General features: G+C 40.2%; 1 protein-coding gene and 1 non-coding gene across 2 annotated transcripts in view; one reads left to right on the forward strand and one right to left on the reverse strand.

Annotated features, from left to right (window-relative positions):
* Positions 1 to 6783, reverse strand: part of Creb3l2 (cAMP responsive element binding protein 3 like 2) — a 106929-nt gene extending 100146 nt beyond the window's left edge. Inside the window, exon 1 of the mRNA XM_003475518.4 lies at positions 6356 to 6783. Within this exon, the coding sequence (XP_003475566.1) occupies positions 6356 to 6457 (102 nt within the window). The 5' untranslated portion in view covers positions 6458 to 6783. The remainder of the gene's footprint in view (positions 1 to 6355) is intronic.
* Positions 6784 to 18705: 11922 nt separating this feature from the next.
* LOC111758492 (small nucleolar RNA SNORA2/SNORA34 family) lies at positions 18706 to 18839 on the forward strand. Its single transcript, XR_002792678.1, has one exon. It is a non-coding gene; the product is annotated as a small nucleolar RNA SNORA2/SNORA34 family (small nucleolar RNA).
* Positions 18840 to 20837: the final 1998 nt, after the last annotated feature.

Raw genomic sequence — 20837 nt, forward strand, 5'->3', positions numbered from 1 at the left:
AAGCAGAGAGAAGGATTTAGCTCACAGCACAAAGGTGGATGATGTCATCATTTCATTTCCATTTTGATTCACAAAAGCAAGGAATGTAGATATACTCCTTACACACAGGGTCATTCAACAATTCCAATGCCCTGTAGCCACAAGCCTCAATCATACCAAAAGTCTAGCAAAGGCCAAGGGATCTTTATCCCTAGAGACTCAACAGACAGAGAAGGGACATGCCAGGCTGTAGCAGGCAGCTCAAGCTGCCAACTGGCACATGTGGCCTCATCAATATTTGAACAGCTATATACAACTGGAAAAACAGCTCCTTTGAAAAATGGCATTCAGCTTTTCACATCAAACAGACCTCAGACAGAATAAGTCATTCCTGTCTTGCACAGTGGGTGAGATGACAGGCCCAGGTAGCTATCTCCAGCCCCAGTATTTGAGCCTGATGCTGAGACTCCAGGTAATATAGTTAATTCTCCATGCCCTGGTTAGTGAGTTAGGACACAACCATTCTCCATCCCAGACAGCCGCTCCTTGAGAAGCTGCTGCACACACCTCAGAGTCAGCTCCTGCCCCTGCTGCCTTCCTTTATGGCTAATGACGGCACAGGTAAGTAAGGTTTTCAGAACTTTGCAGGTTTTCAGAACTTTGCAGGTGGTACGATATTTGGATTTGTTCCAGGGCTATTTATTGTGAATTTTTAAAACCTTTACTAGTTGTTAGTCTTTATACAAATAAACAAACCAACACACATACACCTTTTGACAAAGGAAAAAGCTGTCAATTCAGATTATTATGCTAATGGTCACATTGACTGAAATGCCATCATCTCTTTCATCTCTAAATGACTTATCTGGCTAACCACATAAATCTCAAGCTCCTTTCCAGCCACTGATTTTGGGATGGTCTGTGAACCAATCCTTACCACTAAAGCTCTATGAAAAATCACCTGGTGTACATATAAGAAAAGTTTCTTCCATCCTAAGAAGCACTGCATCAAAGACTCTTGCAGATGTTCAGAATATTAAACGTAGGATTTTTAAGAGGGCAGGAAAGACAAACTCTGCACTGCCCCTCAATGGGCTCTCCTCCCATCTCCTGAAGGCTCCTCTCCCCGCCTCTTTACTGTTGCCTTAAGTTCTCCATTTAGAGGCTCATTTCTTTGACCTAAATGATTGTTACATATAAATGCCCACTAGGGATACACATTAAGCCTTGCTATTATTTAAAATTTTACTGTAATCTTATCAAGTATTTTCCAAGAGCAAAATTTGAAAAGTGGGAAATGGAAAAAGAAAGTCATTACAATGAGCATTGGGGTCTGAGAGGGGGAGAAGGGTACAAAGGGGTGAAGGTGTGAAAAGGTCAAATGAGCCTTGAAGACAAATTAGACTCTTCCATGACCTACGGATTCCATGTTTATTTAGCTGGTGGCATTTAGGTGACCATAAATAATGACATTCTCAGCAAGCCAGGACCCACGTTGCCTTTCAAAATCTGGTCAGGAGACAACAGGAGATGACCCCAAGCTGAATATCAAACCCAAAGTTTCAACATCCTACCAGAACCTGGTCAGACTCTGGGTCCACAAGGTGGGATAGTAAAGTGCAGAGCCATCCAGTCAACCAACTGCTTCCTAGCAATCAGCATGAGATGTGGAAGCCAAATGCTTCCTCACCAGATGCCAGCAGGTTGATCATTCCCTTAAATCCTCACGTACCACTGTCTGACACCTGGCACTCACTTTAGGAACTGGCCAGATATGATATTTGACTAGCGTAACCACCCAATAATTTTTCAAATTACTGGGTTTCCATGTGTTGTATACTTAAACCAAGAAGAACTTCTATTATTATCTTTGGAAAGACTATTTTCTATCATGCACCTTTAAAGAAAGTCATAATCATTGCAAAAATCAAGACAGTATTTTATTTTCCAAGTGGCCAAACCGGGTAGGATGAAAAAGAAAGTGAGTTCTCCGGGTTTATCATACAAAAGCCCTCTGTCCATCTCCCCCTGAAGTCCCCTTTCTACCCTGCATTCCTATCTCCCCCTTCATTTAAGGCCAGTAGCGACTTGAGTCGTGTAGCTCTCATACAGCACCAAAGCCCTCTCTGCCTCCAAAGACACTCAGATAAAGATCAGCTCTAATTGGTTTTAGATGATGCCTTTAAGTTATAAATCTGCATTTCCTAAACATGTTCAGGAGATAAAAATTTAAATAACCCCATGGGGTATGGAGTACAGATGAGTCTCTTTCCTCTCCTGACCTCTAGGCTCCCAAATCCCCTCCCAGAGACAGCTACCCATTTCTTAACCATGAGAATACAGTCTATGTGCATATGACACACACAGGTGAACAGATTATTTTGCTCTTCCAATTGCACAAGCCAACAAAAAATATTCAGAAGTGTAATTTGCACAGAATCTTAAGAGAAAATGCATTACAAATCTTAGAAATGTTCAACATTCAGGCAGCTTTGGAGAAAGAAGTAAATCCCTCACAATATTAAACATTGACAAATATTCCTTACTTTTTAAAGAATCATTGTCTTTTCTGAACACACTTTTAGACTGTATCCAGTCTTGAAGCAATAGCATTCAAAAAGCACCAGTAACTGAATTAAAATAAAACTCCATCATCCTAGCAAAAGCTATTTCTGTGGCTGTGTGTAGTGCTTCGGAGTAAGCTCAAGGTCTCTAAATATGCAAAGCACACACTCTACGTATGAGCTACTCCCCAACCCTCAGCACGAACACATTTTCAGGCTTCAAGAACAAACCCATAGCTTTAGTAATTCAGGTTCTAATGAGCAACCTCACAGTTACCCTATCCATGAGTTTTGTTACATTGTAGACTTCAAATCTGTCTCCTCCCAGCCTTCCTTCTCTAGGACCAAAAGTCTTCAAAACTAACCAAATGAGAAACGCATTGCTCCCCAGGCTCATAGAAGGTGTCTGAGAAATGTGGTAATTGCAGCCTTAGGCACCTTGAATGTTTCATATTTTTAAAATCAGGTATGTGACCCATGTGTTAAAAACAGCGCATTTGGGCCAAGCTTGAGTAACGAAGTCCTTATGCAGAACAATGAGAGCAGTCACATTTAGGTTTGGTGGCTACCACTGTCAACTCCAATTAAACAATACCCGCTTTCAGCCTCAGTGGTTTTTGAGTCATCTCATCTTATCATCACACTGGGATTCTTAATTTGTAAAGCATGATGGGCAAGAAAGTGGTTATTTGGAGGTAGATATGCAGACCTGGGTTTGAATCATGACTGTCAGCAATTAGCTGCAGGGTTGAGCAAAGTTATTCTTACTCATGAAGTCTTGGTTTTCTTGTATATAAACTGAGACTAACAAAAAATGGCTCCCTCATTGTGTCATTAAGAAGGATAAATGGTTACATTTTTGGAAAACATTGACCAGATCACCCAACCAAAGGTGGGACTCTGCAGGGCACACGGCCGGCCCACTGGGGTAGCAGCACTCCACAGGTGATAGCCATCATCCTCTCTTACCACCGTCCCAACTTTTTCTGTCTCCCCTGCCCCACAGTGCTCCTTTCCCTGGACAATGCCCAATCCATTCAAAGTACAAAGTTTCACTTGGTCATCCCAAAAGCAGGCAGTCCTGTCTCAGAAGGAACCTGGGTTTACAAGGAAAAGAATTCACTGAACTTGAGGACTCCTCCCCTTTGCCTCCGTTCTCCTTTGCATCCAGCTGAGCGAACAAGTCTCCACTCTTTCACATTTTTGTGTAGAAGGCTTCTTCCTCTCACTCAACTAAATACCATATTTCTCCACCATTCCATCAGGAATTCTCTAATTCCCATTACCCTCTTCTATGCTTACTCTTTCCAGAGTATTTATATTGTATAACACATTATACCAATTACTTCTCTATTACGTATATCATCTACCTTTTGCATAGCACTTATATACTGATTACTTCTTTGTTATGTTTATCATCTGTTGTTTATTTTCCCCATCTATGTGTGCACACACAAGGATGTGAGCTTCTCTGGGTCAGGAATTTTTGTCTGCTTTTGTTCACTGATATGCTCTTGTGTGTTGGCACACACAAGATCTTCTGTAAACATTCATTACAAAGAATGAGCACATCACTGAATCAGGCCACTCTTCTCCAGGTAGAGATTTAGCTAGAGAACTGGCCACCCCGAATTTTGGGCCAATGGGAGTAAAAACCAGCTCTGTACCACAATGCCCTTAGGGCTTAAGAAATAGATGAGAAATTATGCATTTTCAAATCTCTACCAAACCCTCCTCGGTTCAAAGGAATAGAATCCAATTGTTTGTGCCACCCAATCCACTATCTCTTTTAACATTAATTCATTTATGAAGCTTGTTGCAGTGACTTGCAGCAATGATGAGTGGCACTTTATATGAGTGTAGTGTTCAGAAGAGATACATTTGTCTCAATGGAGAACATAATAGTCATTTTTTAAAAAGCACTCTTGGAGGCTGAGGCAGAAAAATCTTAAATTCAAGCCCACCTTATGCAATTTAACAACTTAGCACGATCCTGTCTCAAAATGAAAAATAAAAAGGCCTAGGAATATAGTTCTGTGTGAAAGTCCTATATTCAATCTCCAGGACTCAATGTTCACAAAGAGACAGAGGCAACCAGTCATGAGGCACATCCCTGTAGCTCCAGCCTACTCTAGTAGGCTGAGGCTTGAGGATTCCAAGTTCAAGCCCAGGCTGAGCAATTTAGCAAGATCCAGTCACAAAAAAAAAAAAAAAAAATTTAAGCAACAATAAAAATTAAAATGATATTTGAAGGAAAAGAAGCCTACATCATTGCTTTACAAATGACATGGAAAATGTGAACTGTTAATGTAAAAAGAATGTAAGGTCTCTGGTCATGAAACTGTTCATAAAGATGTCTCTTAGAGCCAAGCTACCAGGGTCCTGGAGTTACAGGTAGCATCATGGGTACCATTAGAAACTCCTGCCTGTGACCTCAAACTGCAAACCACTGGGTCCAAGAACAGCAGTGAGGATGACTGTCCTTATTTCATTGCCATCAGTTGGAAAGATAATCTGTGAGCTGTGGCATTAGAACCCTATGTTTAAGAATAGAGAAGAGCTGCCCCTCCACATATGGTTAAAATGTAGCTCATTCAGTAGACACATCTAGAGCAGGAAATAATCATAAATATGCTCCAAGGTCTTTACAGACGATAGGAATCACATCTGGGCTTCCAGTCCAAATGCAGACCACATGGTCTCCTCGGGACAGCCTCACTGAGCAAAGCCCAGACACTCACGCACAACATCTGGCTTTTGCCCCGGCTTGAACCACCACTCCCTCTCAACTCTGTACGCTGTATTTTTTTTTTTTTTTAAACAAGCCTTCCTCAGCTACCACAAACCCTTTTGTGGGATCAGCAGGGAGACACTCATCCCTTTTCCCAAAATAACGTAAGGCAGAGGCAAAGGCCAAAAAGTTGGAGCCTGCAGGCCATTTTGCAAAAGTTTCAAATATCCTGGCACTAGACTCCATTACCAGAACCATGAAGGGAAAACAGCCAAGCCTCTCTTCACATCAATGTCCTCCCCCCCCCCCCACTACAAACATCCACTGGCTTATGGAAGACACAAAAGAGATCTTGAATGAAGTCATCTTTATCAGTGCTGGCTACTGGAAACAAAATTTCATTTCACAACTTTAATACCACAAAATCGAAATTGGAAACTTTAAAGGAAATGCGCAATGCTCAACCACGAATAAAGCAGTTCAGAAGTTTCTGAGGCATGCACCACAAAGACCTGGTGAGGGGTCCAACCTTCCCCAAAGCGTTTCTAAAAGCTGCAACTGCTTCACATTTTCCAGACTCCTCTGTCGCTCTTTCCTCTGAACAGAGAGGAGGAGGCAGATTTCCTGGCTGCACCCTTTAAGAAGCCAAATAAACCGTCCTCCTTCCTAATGTGGAGCAGGGTTTCAACACACGCACGCACGTGTGTAATCTTAAAAATATAAATAAAGCAAAGGGGGTGGAGAGTACGAGACAGAAAATGTTGCTTAGGCTTGTACAGATTTTTTAAAACCTTCCCACAAAAATCAATAGGAAACTAAGTGACGACGTGTCTTTCTCCAAACACATGCCCTCCTCTTTCTGACGATACCGTTAGCGATGGAAATGGAATTCCAGATGGGTAAGGCCCGGCGCGAGCACACGGAGCGTCGGGATCCTGGGGAGAGCTTCAGAGGAGCAGCGGCCCGCTGCCTCTGCTCAGGTGCACACGGCCTCGCCCCGGGCCTCGGATTCTGGCCCTCCCTCGGGGGCGCCGCGCTTAGGCGAGGTCCGTGCCCCCCGGGACCCCGGCTGCGTCCTCACCGTGTGGTACAGCAGGGTCTCGCCGTCCCCGGGCTCTGACAGCTCGCTCAGCTTGCGGTCCCACTGCAGGACGCCCTGCTCGCCGCTCTCCAGCACCTCCATGGCGCTCGGAGCCGGCCGGGCGAAGCCGCCGAGGTCTGAGGGGCCCACGGAGCCGCCTCGGGCCGGTGAGAGGCCCCCGCGCGTGTGCGTGTATGTGTGTGTGTGTGTGTGGCGGGTTACCAAGCAGGGACACGTCTGCTCCCCTGGCTGGGATTCTCAGAGATCTGACGATCCCGGAGACAGCCGCCCAGAGCTCGGGTATCGGAGGCTGAGGGTTAAGCAGGGATGTGCATCCAAACTGGAGGCAACAAATCAGCTTGCATCCCAAGAAAGTCCCTACGCCAGAAGCCCACTTTCCACTACCGCTCCAGACAGAAACTTTGAGACTCCCCAGCTGCGGCCCCACCTCCCTTCAGAGCAGTAGCCAATCAGACGCCGTCCTCTCCCATTAGACCCAATAAAAAGTCTTTCTCTTCGTTTTGTCCCGCCCACAGAGGTAGAGCCGAGGGAAGTCTCCGCCCAGGCTTTGGAATGTGGGCTGGGAGCACCTTTGACGTCACCGGGGAACTCCTCCTGCTTGAGTACAGCCAGCTGCCGGAGGTTTGCGGCAGCGAACCAATAGAATCCTTGAGTACGGAAGTGATGGACGGGGGCTAAACCAATAAAAGTGGCGAATCTGGGAGGTACAGCCAGTCAAATAGAGACAAGAATACATTTCATAAAAGAGGGCGGGCGAGCTCGGTCCCCTCCCTGAGACTCCTCAGAAATTAGCTCTTGGGAACGAAAAGGGATGCGAGACTGGCTGTGCTGCAGAACTTCCTTAAGAAAAAAGGGACAGTTTTAAGCGCTGTCCAGAATTATTGCCAAGTAGTTTAGTTCGAGTCACTTGGGATTGTTCTAAAATGAGTTATATTTATGCAAAATATAACTATTACCGCTGTGGGTGAATTTGTATTATCACAATTGTAACAAATGATCATTATTTGTTCTCCATAGTGTTTGCCCATATTCTGTTTCTCGTCTTCTCCCAGCATGTTGCGTATGGGCTTCGCTATTCTGGGTTCCTTTTTTTTTTCTTTTATCCACTTCACAACGTTACTGATAAGCACCAACGCGGTGCGTTTTCAGGTACTAGAGCAAAGGGCTGGAGTTCTGCAATTCGTAGAGCTTTATCCCAGTGAAAAGTCAGGCAATACATAGATAAATAAATGCATGATGTAATTTTGGAAAGTGGTAATTACTGTCAAGAAAAATAGACGCAGGATAAAAGGATGGTTGATACTACTGATTAGAGAGTTTCGCTCTGGGCAAGTGACATTTGGGCATCGTTTAAATGAAATAAGATGTAGAGAAGAGAGGATATAGGTGACCAGCAGGAGGGCGCACCCAGCAATGTGTGGTACAGAGAAGAGGGGCAGGGACTAGATCACCCCATCTAAATCACCTCGCCTAAATTAGAGAAGAGAGGGCTTTTTTTTTAAAGTGATTTTTTTTCTTTTTTCTTTTAGATGCATTCTTTTCAGGAACCAGCCCTTGAAATATAGTGTGTCCACCTTAAATGTAAAGGAGCTCTAGATGTTTTGCAAATTGGCACATTTGGGCACTAAGAATTGCTTTCATGCCCTTGCCAAGTAATCTTTGGCGGTGGAAAGTCAAATGTCTTAGAACTTTACCGTTATCTTTAAGCAACAGTTTACAATGTAAACTACTCTGCTTGTCTGACACTATCCCCTGGAGTCTTTTGGTGATTATTTTAATGCTTAAAGAGAAATTCTAGTTTGGTGAGTGTCACCTTCCTTAAATAATAGTTTTCTCACTTTTCTTTTAGTCCCTGGTTTTTCTTTTCCAACTTGTTGACCTCCCTTACCATGTCCTTTCAAATCTTAAAGACCTTTTGTTTTGAAATAGTATTTGACATGAGCAAGGGAGGTTAGAAATACATACATTCTCTTTAATATGAGAATGCCAACATGTACCTATCCAACATTTCTGCTTTTGACAAAATCGGTTCCTGGTTATGTCCATGTGGGAGGCAGCTTCTAAGATGGCCCCTAATGACCCCACTTCCTGAGCTGGCACCCTTGGGTAAGTCCCTACTCTTGAGTGTGGCTAGACCTGAAAACTTCCTTCAAACAAATAGAATATTTCAAAAGTGAGGGGACATCACAAGGGTTCTAACTCCCAAAGTGCTTGTTGTCTCTTCCTGACTTGCTTGCTGAGGGAAGCCAGCTGCCATGCTTTAAGCTGCCTCATGGAGACTGCAGTGTAGTGTGGGACTGAGGAAGTTGTTCAGCCACCAGTCAGCAAGAAACAGAGGCCCTTGGTCCAATAACTCTAGAGCAATTGAATTCTGCTAATCAGTCTGGAAATGAACATGAACATGGATCGTGCCTCTCGTGAGGTGAGATATAACCACAGCCCCCACCCACATTTTGACTGTAGTACAGGACCCTGAACCAGAAGCAAAATTGGATATATAAGTCAACAAGATTTTTCCCCCTCGTATTACTTTCTCTGTCCATGGGACTGTTTACAAACCTACTCTGCATGCTTTCTAAACTTGTGTCTCAATCACTAAGATAAATTGAATCTGTACACTTGACAGATTCCTGCATTCCTCAGAGATTGCTTGTTGGGAAGGGGGAGATGGCCCATAAGGGCTCCTAGATGGAGCCATTTGGCCAGAAGCCAAGGAAACTTGTCTATCTATCTGTAAGCTTTACATAGAGATGTCCCCCAAAGCCTCATGCACTCACAAGTGGGGCTTTGGGGAGGTGACGGGATCATTCAACAGTTGATTGGTCCACTGATGAGTGTATGGCTAATGTGATGTTAAGGTGAGACGTGGTGGGAAGAGATAGATCACTGCAGCATGGCCTAGAAGAGTCTATCTTTCTCCTTCTCCTTCAATCTCTATTTCCTGCCACCGTGCCATGAGCAGATGTCCTCTGCTGTGACCCTCTGCCATGCCATCCTGCCTTGCAGCTGGCTTATTATGGACTAAAACCTCTACAAATAAACTTCTCCTCCTTCAATTTGTGGGTGTCGGGTATTGTGTGCCAGCAAAGTAGTGAAGACTCTGTTAGCGATTTTCTAATGAAAAGCTGTAACTAGTGAGGAAGAGCTATCTTTTCCCATCTTGCCAAGATCAGAGATGGCAAAAATCACAGAGCAACAGACACACACAGTGGCAGGTGGGAGCAGCAGCTGTAGTCATGGGTCCCCTCCAGCTACCATCTTCAGGAGACCTGGAGCTTCACTTTTCTCAGGCTTCCACCAGGCTCCCAAATGATGTTCTAATTCCCACTCATGCTAATTCAAGGGCCTGTAAAGGCCCTTTAAAAGCATAGTAAGCTGACTAACTGCTTGAAAATGAATTTTATTATATTAAATCCCTACTTCACAACATATATGAGAAAAAAATCACAAAAGGACAAAGGACATAATTTTTTTTTTTAAACTATCCAGAGAGACTAGAAGTACAACACTTACAATTTTGTTGGGGCCAAAGTATAGGCACAATATAAGTTACAAAAAACATATAGGAAAAGATTTACATTTACATAAACACAGGAGGGCCCAGGCAGGGGTAGGGAGGCCTCAAGGACGTACTTTGCTGTGCCACAGATTTTCCTCAGACAAGTACAAGGTTCTTAGTGAGGAAATGTTTGCACTAGCCACAAGAGAAACTGGTGGACCAAAAAACACAACCAGAAACCTAGCTGCTGACCCCTTATAAAGGAGTTTAGGATTCAGCTGGAAATGTAATTTCTATTATACTGCCTCCATGTGGCTATAGAAGAAAATGCACCTAGCAAACCCAAAGAGATGAATTGTACTACCTGGGCTTAGGCAATCATTAATTAAAATCAGTTCTTCTGTCTTAATTTCCAGCCCACTGGTCAAGATACAGAACATTCCTACCAGTTCAAGGAATTCATGCATGCTGCTTTTAGTAGGTACACCTCTGAAGACCATTGCTGTGCTGACTTCCAAAAATTAGACTGACCTGTTTTGAGTTGAAATAAAGGAACTCCTCTGGGACCTACACTTATATCTGGCACATGGCATCTGTGAGATGTGTCCACAACGCTGCTACACTTGATTCTCATTGTTTCAATAAGCTGTGTTTTGTAAAATCACCACTGACACTGAATTAACCAATACTCACCACTTGCTCCTGGAAAAAGTAAGGCTTAGTTTCCTGTGAACCTCAGGCTACAATTTAATCAACTAATCATACAAATAAGTATATAAAAATCATGCATTGACTGGTCAACACATACATACAAAACCAAAGCAATCCTATGGTGTTTCCATTTAAAGAAATCTTTTAAAATAGGTTTCTCTTCTGATTAATTGTTTTGCTCTATTCAATGTTGTTTTGATAAGTTCTATAATGTTCTATATTTCACTTGATTTTGCTATAACTGATTGAAAGAACAACTATTGTGAAGATAAGGAGATATACTGTGGTAGCTATTACTGTTATCCACTAACCTGCTGTGAAGTTCTGTACCAATTTCACTGCATTGTCTCAATAGGCTTTGTTCTGTCGTATTTTACTACCTTCAAAATAATAAAAAGTTAAATATATTTTCTCTAAAACGTGTCTCACAACCTTCTTGCACTTAGACATACTGCATAGCTCCTTAGTAACAAGTAAAAAATTACCAGCAAAAACCAAATAGATCTCAACAATACACTTGTTTATAGTATAAGAGCTAGAACAAGAAGACAGAGTAAGACCTCTGAGGCCTTCCTGGAAATGTGCACAGCAATGACTCTAACCATCCCATGTGTGTCCTCATGTGAAGAAGAAAATGCTACGAGTATTTATTTTGCACTTCCAAACAAATTTTAGCAATCAGGCAAATTCTTGACTACCGAATCCTTGAATGACAAGAATCAACTTGTTTCGCTCTTGAGATGCAGTATGGAGACTAACAGACACGTTCAAGTATCAAGCTCCTGATCCTCTGGAAGGGCAAGCGTAGCAACATGTTGCTAGCCTCAGCTTCATCTGGGTAGACAGTGGGCAGTTCTCTGCTGCTGAGCAAACGTTGTTATATGTTTCTACCATTATTTATTTAATCATGCACTTTTAAATGAAACCTGAGATTGTTTCTAACATAAAGCTACCATGAACACTCTTGCTCATGTTGCCTTGTGAAAATAATGTGCATATTTCTCTTGCATATATATTGCAGTTTTCCAGTGTGGTTGTTTTTTTTTTACTCTCCTCAGCCATATGACAGCATCACGTATTTCGTTTTCCAGCTTTGCAGTGCTGGGGATGGAATTCGGGACATTGCACATGCTAGGCAAATGCTCTAATATTGAACTACATCCTCAGCCTTCCCTTTTGTCCATGTTTTATTAATCTTATTGATGCAACTTAAATATATACAATAATAACTCTTAAAAGGAAATTAGTACTGGTACGTGATATATCCTGATTCTTCTTTTTTCCCCCAATCCTCTCCCCTTCAATAATGCTTCTTCTCCCTTCCTTATTTACAAAAGCTTTGTTTCCATTTTTCCTGCTGCTGTCTTTCTTTCCTTTTCCCTTCCTTCCTTTCCCATACCCCAACCCTGTTCCCCTTCCCATCTGAACAATTTCTTCCTGCTTTCTAATATCTGTTATACGTTTTGCTCTTTATTTACCATTTCCATTTCTCACATCAGAGGAACAATGTGATATTGAAACATGTGTCCAATTTACTTCACTTAAGAGTATGGTCTCAAGGGGCATCCATTTAGCTAGAAATGTTTTTTTTCCATAAAGTCTTTGTTTATACCTTCAAGAGTTCTACCCATTATATCTTACAGCACATTTAGTGTTTGTGTTTTAATATTTACATTTTTCATCCATCTCAATTTTAGTTTAGTGCATGGGATAGATACAGCCCTAGATTTAATCATTGGTGTGTAGAAAATCAGTTTACACAGCACCATTTATTAAAGCTATCTTTATTCTATTGAAGGTGTTGTGTGTGGTTCATTTTTCAAATGTAAGGTGGGTTAGTATGTTTGGAGTTGTTTCTCATCTTCTAATCTGTTCCACTGATCCTTGTGTCTGTTTTTTTCCCCCCAGTACCATGCTGTTTCTATTACAGTAGCTTTGTTGTATAATTTCGAGTCAGGGATTGTGATGATCCCTGCTTGCCTCTGTTGCTCAAAATTGCCTTTGCTATTTTAGGTCTCTTCTGGTTCCAATTAAATTTAGTATTTTTTCTAGTTCTTTGAGATATGCTATTGAAATTTCGATCATGATTGCATTAAATCTGTATAACAATTTTGGAAGTAGGAGCATTTTCCTATGCTGGCTCTTCCTACCCAAGAACAAGGAATATCTTTCCATTTTCTAATAATTCTTCTATCTCTTTTTTCAGAGCACTATAGTTTTCAATGTAAAAGTCTTTTAGTTTCTTCATTGGACCACTTCCTAAAGTTTCATGTTTGGAGTGCTATTTTAAGGTGATTTTTTTCTATTTTCTTTCTCAATGAATTTACTGCTAGTGTACAGGAATGTTACTGGTTTTTTAGTATTGACTTTATGTCCAGATATAGTACTGAATTTAGCTCTCAAATCTAGAAGTCTTTTGATGGAGTTTTGGGGGATTTTTACATAGAGTAAGCATTGTGTCATCTGCAAATAGTGATAGTTTAACTTCTTTATTTCCTAACTTTATTCCTTTTACTTCTTTCTGTTGTCTAATTGTCCTAGCTGGTGTTTACAGAACTATGTTGAATGACCATGGTGATACTGAACATCCTTGCCTTGCTCCTGATTTCAAAGTGAAATATTTCATATTTGATCATTTAGTTTATAATAGATGGTTTATAATAGATGTTGGTGGTTGGTTTATAATAGATGGATTTTTAAAAATTTTATTTAAAGAAAGACTAAACAAAACAGAAAATAGGTAGAAATAATAATATGTTCAGAGACAAAAATAGTAAGAAATCATTAGTTGATGTTTACATACTGTCGTCTTACAAATAGTTGTTCAAGATACAAAAATGAAACATGTAAAGTGGGAATTCAAACAGTGAGAGTGCAAACAGTTCTGTTCAACTGTCCAACAAAAACTTAGTAACATGGTTGTCAACCCTATACACTTAACATACACGCAGTTATCCATATCTTCATTTATGCTTAGATTAAACAAACTAAAGCAGGTTAAAATCATTCTGAACAAAGAATGATAGTATTGCTGGATTTCACATCATGATACTCCATGATCAGCACTGGGTACTGTAGTGTCTTTTTTTAAAATTTAAATTAAATAAAGACTAAACAAAACAGAAAATGAGTAGAAATAATACATACTTTCAAAAAAAATAAACAGTAAGAAATCACTAGTTGAAGATTACAGATTGTCTTTTTACAAATAGTTATTCAAGATACTAAAGTGGAGCTTATAAAGTGGGGATTCAGACAGTGAGATTGCAACCAGTTCTGTTCAACTATCCAACAAAAACTTAGAAATATTATTATCAACCCTATACACTTATATATACATACAGTTATCCATCTCTTCAATTATGTTGAGATTGAATAGACCCAAGCAGGCTAATATCACTCTGAACAAAGAATAATACTATTGCTGAGTTTCACATTATGACACTCCATGATCAGCACTGGGTATTTTAGGGTCACTTTTTCTTTAAAGTTTCTGTTCATTTCATCATGTGTCATAAGATCAGTTCTCATAAACTGTTTATAGATTCTACAAATGCATGAGTCTTAACATGTGTTTCTATCCTTTCTATAGTAGAGGGAGAAACAAAACAAAGCAAGGCAAAACAAAACATATTCCTATAAACACATGAAATGAAATAAACATATAAGACCGTTGTACAAATCGTTCTACCATAGTTCCTGTGTTGTCTCTTGTTATCTCCAATACAATTGGCTATATCACCAGACCTAGTATAATTGAATATATCAGTACATAACAGTATTAATAAAAACACAACTTTGTATATAGTATAGAACTTCAAAAACCAGCAGTTATCAAACTGGAATATGTATTGTTGAGTCTTGTTATCTTCAGTATAGTTGCCTATACTCTCAGACTTGATACTATCAATCATATCAGTTTTGAATAAAATCTTCTCTACCTCATTTCTGTTATGCTCTTTTTTTGCCATCAGTTGTCTGCTTATTTTCTTCATTCTGTTTTCTGCTCCATTCATTAAGGCCTCTCTGCCACTGTTCCTGGAGTCCTAATACATTTCTCTCTCTCTAGAGTGCCCTAGAGTGTTCTCTGTAGAGTTGGATTAGTGGTTGCAAATTTCCCAAGTTCCTCTTTGTCTTAGAAGCATCTTGTTTCTCCGTTAATTCCTAGAGACAGTTTAGCAAGGTATATCAAGGTTATTTTCTTTCAGGGCTTGGAATATTTCACTCCAGGCTCTTCTTGACTTGATAGTTTGTGTTGAGAAGTCTGACATTACTCTGATGGGCCTTCCTCTGTAGGTTATCTGTTTCTTGTCTCTAACAGTTTTTAATATTATGTTCTTATATTGAATTTCTGGGATCTTGTTTATTATATGTTTGGAGGTAACTCTGTTTTGGTTGTAGGTGGCTGGAGTTCTGTATGCCTCATATACCAGAATGTCATTTCCTTTTCCTATGTTTGGGAAGTTTTCCTTAATTATTTCTGTGAATAACCTGTGTAGTTCCTTTGTTTGTATCCCAGCTTCTTCATTTACATTCTTTATTCTATAACGAATAGAGCCTTTTGTCATCTTCTAACCTTTGTATTGTTACTACTTGTTTCCTTGTTATTTTTAAAAAGCTTTCCCTTTCATACTCCCACATTGCAAAATTGTGCTCCAGTTTGGATAATCTATCCTTAGTTTCTTTCCAGCTGATTTGCCATCTTTCCATAGAGTTTTAAATTTCCTGGTGATCTCTTTGAATCTGCTTCATGTATTCTATATTTTGTTTATATTCTTCACCAAATGGTTCTCTTCTGTGTTTGAGTTCCTCCTTTCTTCCGTCTATGTCTGCTTGAGGGGTGCTTAGTATCTCTTTTATTAATCTTCTTATATCTTGCTTTTTTTTTATTTTGCCTTTTTCTTTTTTTTTTTTTTTTTAATCGGTACCGGGGATCGAACTCATGAATGCCCGCTTGCAAGGCAGGTGCTTATGCCGCTGAGCTAAATCCCCAGCCCCTTATATCTTGTTTTATTTGGCTAAATATTTCACTTTTGAACTCGTCTATGAGGTCCCAAATATATCTCTTTATGCCCACTGGTGCTGTGTCTGATATTGCAAGTTTGCTGTCCTCATTCTCCTTTGTATTTACCTGTCTTGGGTCAATGTTCTCAGGGTTGGGGCCTGGGGACATTTTGTTGTTGCTTCCTCTTCCCATCTATTTTGCTTCTTCCAGGAGGCCCCAATTTCTTTCTTTGTTGGTTACAATTCTTCTGAAGTGTGCTGGCTAGATGACCCTTCACACTGCAGTGTGCTAGTGAGTTGCAGACAGGGACAGCGTATGCCAGCCCCTCCCCTCCTGGTCACTCAAGCTGCTGTGGTCTGTACTACTATATTGTTTTGTGCTGCCCCCCTTCTGGACCAGCCAAACCTCTGAGGCCCCACTGGGCTAGTGTGGTTAGTGTGCACCACCACTGCAGGGACTTGACCTCAGATAACCTATTGGGTCTCAGCTGGGTCATGTGACCCAGACCTAGCTCATTCCACCAATCCTGTTTGGGAAGGGAACAATTGACTGAAGTCACTGCTGCCCCTTGTACGTCCCAGTCCTGCCTGGTCCCAGAATGTCGTCCACCGGAACCCCGCTATTTATGGAATGGTTCCACTCCCGTCACTCACCACAGGTCCATGTAGGCTCCCCGCCAACTCAGCTCTCTGTTCTGCTCACTGACCCTTGAACTCAATGTAACTGTGACTCCAGTGAGTCAAAGTTGTGGGATCTCAGATGCCTCAGCAAGTCGTGGTTGGACCCTGGCAAGTTCTGGCGGGACCCTGGCCAGTCTTGGTAGGACCATGACAAGTCACGGCAGGACCCCAGCAAGTCATGGCAGGACCCTGGCAAGGTGTGGCGGGACCTCGGTAAGTTGTGGCAGGACCCCTGCAAGTCATGGCATCAGCCAGTTGCGGTGGGACCTCGAATGGTCAGCAAGTATCTTAATTTCTTCTTGGGACAAGAGAATTCATCTCTCTCTGTTTGGGGCTCCTCACTCTGTATTATGTTGAATTCTAAGTTGACTATCTCAGGGAGCTTCTGTAGCCAGATGTTATCTATCCACCATCTTTGCTCTCCAGTAATAGATGGATTTTATCAGATGGCTATAAAGAGCATCTATTCCAATTTTCTGTAGTTTTGGTCACAAATAGGTGTTGGAATTTGCCTAATGTTTTCCCACATCTATTGAGATCATCATGTGGGCTTTATTCTTGCTTCTGTTAATACAGCTGGTTGTACTTATTGATTTGTATGTATCAAACCATCCCCACATCCCTGGGATGAATCTCACTTGGTCATAGTGTATAATCTTGTCGATGATTTGCTGTGTTTTCTTAGCTGGTATCTTATTGAAGATTTTCACATCTGTGTTCATTAAAGAGACTGATCTATAATTGTCTTTTTTTGGTTGGATCTGTCTCTGATGTTGGCATCAGGATAATGCTTGCTTTCAGTAATAATTTTGGGAGTATTTACTCCCTTTCAATTTCATTAAAGAGTTGAAGAGGGGTGGCACTAGCTTTTCTTTAAATTTCTTGTATAATTCAGCAATGAACCCATCAGAACCTGTCCTTTTCTTTGCTGGTAATTTCTTCAATTCCATTGTTGGTTAATTTATTCAAATTCATTGATTGATATTGGCTTACTTAGAATTTTTACATCTTTTGATTCAGTTTTGATAATTCTTATGTATCTAAGAATCTGTCAATTTCTCTTGTGTTTTCCATCTTCTTAGAATATAGATTCTTGAGGTTTGTATTGATGATATTTTGTATTTTTGAAGGCTCTGTTATTTCATCCTTTTCATTTGTAATTGCATGGATTTCAGTCTTTTTTTTAACAAGGTTGGCTAAGGATTTGTCAATTTTATTTAATCTTTCAAAGAACCAACTCTGTGATTTATTGATTCTTTACATTATTTTCTTTGTCTTCTTGCATTACTTTCTGCTTTGATCTTTCCTTTCTGTTTGAGCTTTGAGCTTGACTTGCTCTTCTTTTCCAGACACTTAGGGTTTAAAATTAGCTTGCTTTTTGAGCTCATTCTGTTTTTATGATATGGGAATTCACTACTATAAATTTCCTCTTATGACTGCTTTCGTTGTGTCTCATAAGTTCCAGTTTGTGTCTTAGCATTATTATTTAATCAAAGAAACTTTCTAATTCCTCCTTCAATTTCACCTGCCATCCAGTGGTTATTCAGGAGGGTGATATCTAATTTCTGTGTGATTATGAAGATTTTTTTTGCTATTGATTTCCAATTTCATTGCATGGTGGTCTAATAATATGTATAAGACAAGTTCAATCCCTTTGCCTGTACTTAATCATGTTCTATAAGACAGTAAGTGATCTATTTTGGAGAATGGCCTGTGTATAGTTAAAAAGAATTTGTATTCTGATGTGAGATGGGATACTCTACAGATATATAGTAAGTCAATTTATTAGAAAATTTAGTTTAATTCTAGTAATTCTTTGTTGCTTTATTTTTGTCTATTAGATCTATTTGTGACAGTGTGGTATTGAGGCCCCCCATTACAATTGCATTAGTGCTTATATGATTCTTTGTATTCATTAATTTTTGCTTTATATATTTGGCTGTGACAGTATTTGATGCATATATATATATATTTTAAGATTTCTATCTCTTACATTTGAATTGTTCCTTTAATAAGTATGAAGTGCCTTTGTTTGTCTCTCTTGATAAGCCTTGGCTTAAAATTTACTTTGTCTGCAAATAAAATAGCTACCTCTTGCTTCTTTTCCCCCAGGTTCTTGTCACATAGAATATTGCCTTCTATCCTTTGACTTTCAGTCTATGAATTTCATTTTGAATCAAACATGTTTCTTACATGTATTATATTGTTGGATCTTGTTTCTTCATCCATTAATATAGCCTGTCTGGTGAGCTGAAAAAGTTATCAATGATGGTTATAACTGATATTTATTGACTTATGCTTGTCATGTTATTTTCCTGTTGTTGGTTCTTTTTCTTTCCCCTCAGTTTAATTGCTTACCTTGCCTGGTGAATTCATTCAGTTGGAGTTCATTGAGTCTTAGTATTTATTAACTCTTTCTATAATATCCTTCAGACTGGCCCTGAATCAAGGCCGGCAGCTTCCTGATGTTGGTTTCAAGCAGGAGCCTAAAGAGATGTCTTTCTGTGGTCTGTTGGCCATTTCAGAACTTGGGCAGTGAAATGGTCAGTTCATTAGAGGGAAACAGCTTGAAGCAATCACCCCACCCCCACCCGCCATGACTGGCTGTGAGCTTGGCAGGCTCTGCTGGCCCAGGACAGGAGCCACTGGTGTTTACTGGGACCTGCGCTATGCTGGGACCTGGAGTGCTGGGAAGCCAAGCAACCCCTCCCTTTCTGCCTGTTTTGTTTTGTTGAGCTTCAATATACGTGAAAGTATGGTCAGCTATTTTGAAGAGAACGAGAGACTCTACAACAGCCATTAGTGACTTCCCTATTGTCTGATTTTGAAGACCTAAAATGTCTTCCTCATTCTGTTCAGATCAGTTTTATACTATGTTGGTTTGTATGAATTCTCTGTATGCAAAAATGTGGACAACTATTTGGAAGAAAACAAGAGACAATATGATAGCTAGCAAAGATCTCAGGTTGTCTAGCTTTGAAATTTATATCTCTTACATTGCTTTCTTATGTCCTATTTTGTTCTGTTGTGTTTAATTTTACCCCCTTTAAAATAAAAAAAATAACATCCTTCAGAAATTTTTGGAGTGCTAGCTTGGTAGTAGGGAATTTCTTCATCTGTTCTATGTCATGGAAAAATTTTATTTCCCAATCTATTGTGAAAAAGACATTTTCAGACTACATCAATCTAGGTAGGAGGTTGTTTTCTTGCAGGCTTCAAATACTTCAAATTCTCTTTGAATTCAGGGCTTGTGTTGAGAAGTTTGCTGTAATTCTGATGGACTTCCCTTTAGAGATGATTTCTTTCTTTCCTTTAACTGCTTTTAATATTTTGTTCTTGTGTTGAATTTCTATAACCTTTACTACACAATGCCTCAGTATAGAAGTTTTTTAATGATCATAGCTTGTCAGAAATTTTATGCTATTCCTTCTGTGAACAGATGTTTTAATGTTTGTGATCCCTGATATTTTCCTTGATTCTAACCAATATTATATTATTCTTTTTTGCATCATCTAGCAGGTACTGACTTGATTTTTTGTGGTCCTTTGCTATTTTTAAGAAATCTTTCTTTTCATGATCAGTAACTGCAATCCTGTCTTCTATATCTGAAATCCTCACATTGGTTCATTATGCCACATATACTTTTAATAGAACTTTGGCTTACCTGGATATCCGTTTGAGCCCATTTTATGGATTCCATTTCTTTCTTGAGTATTCATTTTCCATCATTTCCTTGACTTCCTCTATTTTTATCTGTATCTACTATAGATTCACTAACCATGTATTTCATTTTGATCATTATCCCTGTATTTATCTGAGAAATTATTTCTGATTTAATTTTTTTTAGAGTCTCATTCATTTCCTTTGTTATTTCCACTGTTACTACTTCAGAGAGTCTGGATGGGTGGCTTTTAAATTGTTCCACTATTGTGGATTGATAACCAGTAGTCAACTTGTAACACCCAGCTGAACTAAATCAGTGTGGTACTGGGAGTGGATGGCCCACCTGAGAATTGTTGCCAACAACATAAAAAGAACTGGAATGAAAAAAGAAGTGTTGTGTTGTTGGTTCTCCTGAAGGAGCTTGTCAAACTTCTTTCCTTGGTTGTTCTCATCATCAGAGGTGCTTGGGATCTCATTGTTGCTGAGAATGGCTGTGGTTCACTTTGTGGGAACTCTAGTCCTTACTTTGTCTGAGTATAGCATCCTGACTCCTGAGGGGAAGATGACATGATGTTCAGTCTCCTGGAGAAGCTTGTCCTGCCGGCTTCCTGATATGAATTCAGCTGTTCTCATTTTTGGAGGAGCTCAGGACCTTGTTGGTGCTAAGGATGGCTGTGGTACTTTTGGAAGGACCTCTGGTCCTTAATTTGAGTATTGCTTCCTGGCTCCAGTGCAGATCCCTCAGCTTATTGGCACAGATGCTTCATCCAGCTGGCCCAGACTCTTAGCTTTCACTGCTGACCTTTGGGCCTTCCCAGCATAGATCCATGAAACAAACTTGCATGAGTCATTGTTGTGGGCTCTAGGCCTCCAATTGGAATCATGGTGAGCATTATCTTGGGC

This window comes from Cavia porcellus, unplaced genomic scaffold (assembly GCF_034190915.1).
Source record: "Cavia porcellus strain 051 isolate PalLab524CR breed Dunkin Hartley unplaced genomic scaffold, mCavPor4.1 scaffold_6, whole genome shotgun sequence".
Lineage (NCBI taxonomy): Eukaryota > Metazoa > Chordata > Mammalia > Rodentia > Caviidae > Cavia > Cavia porcellus.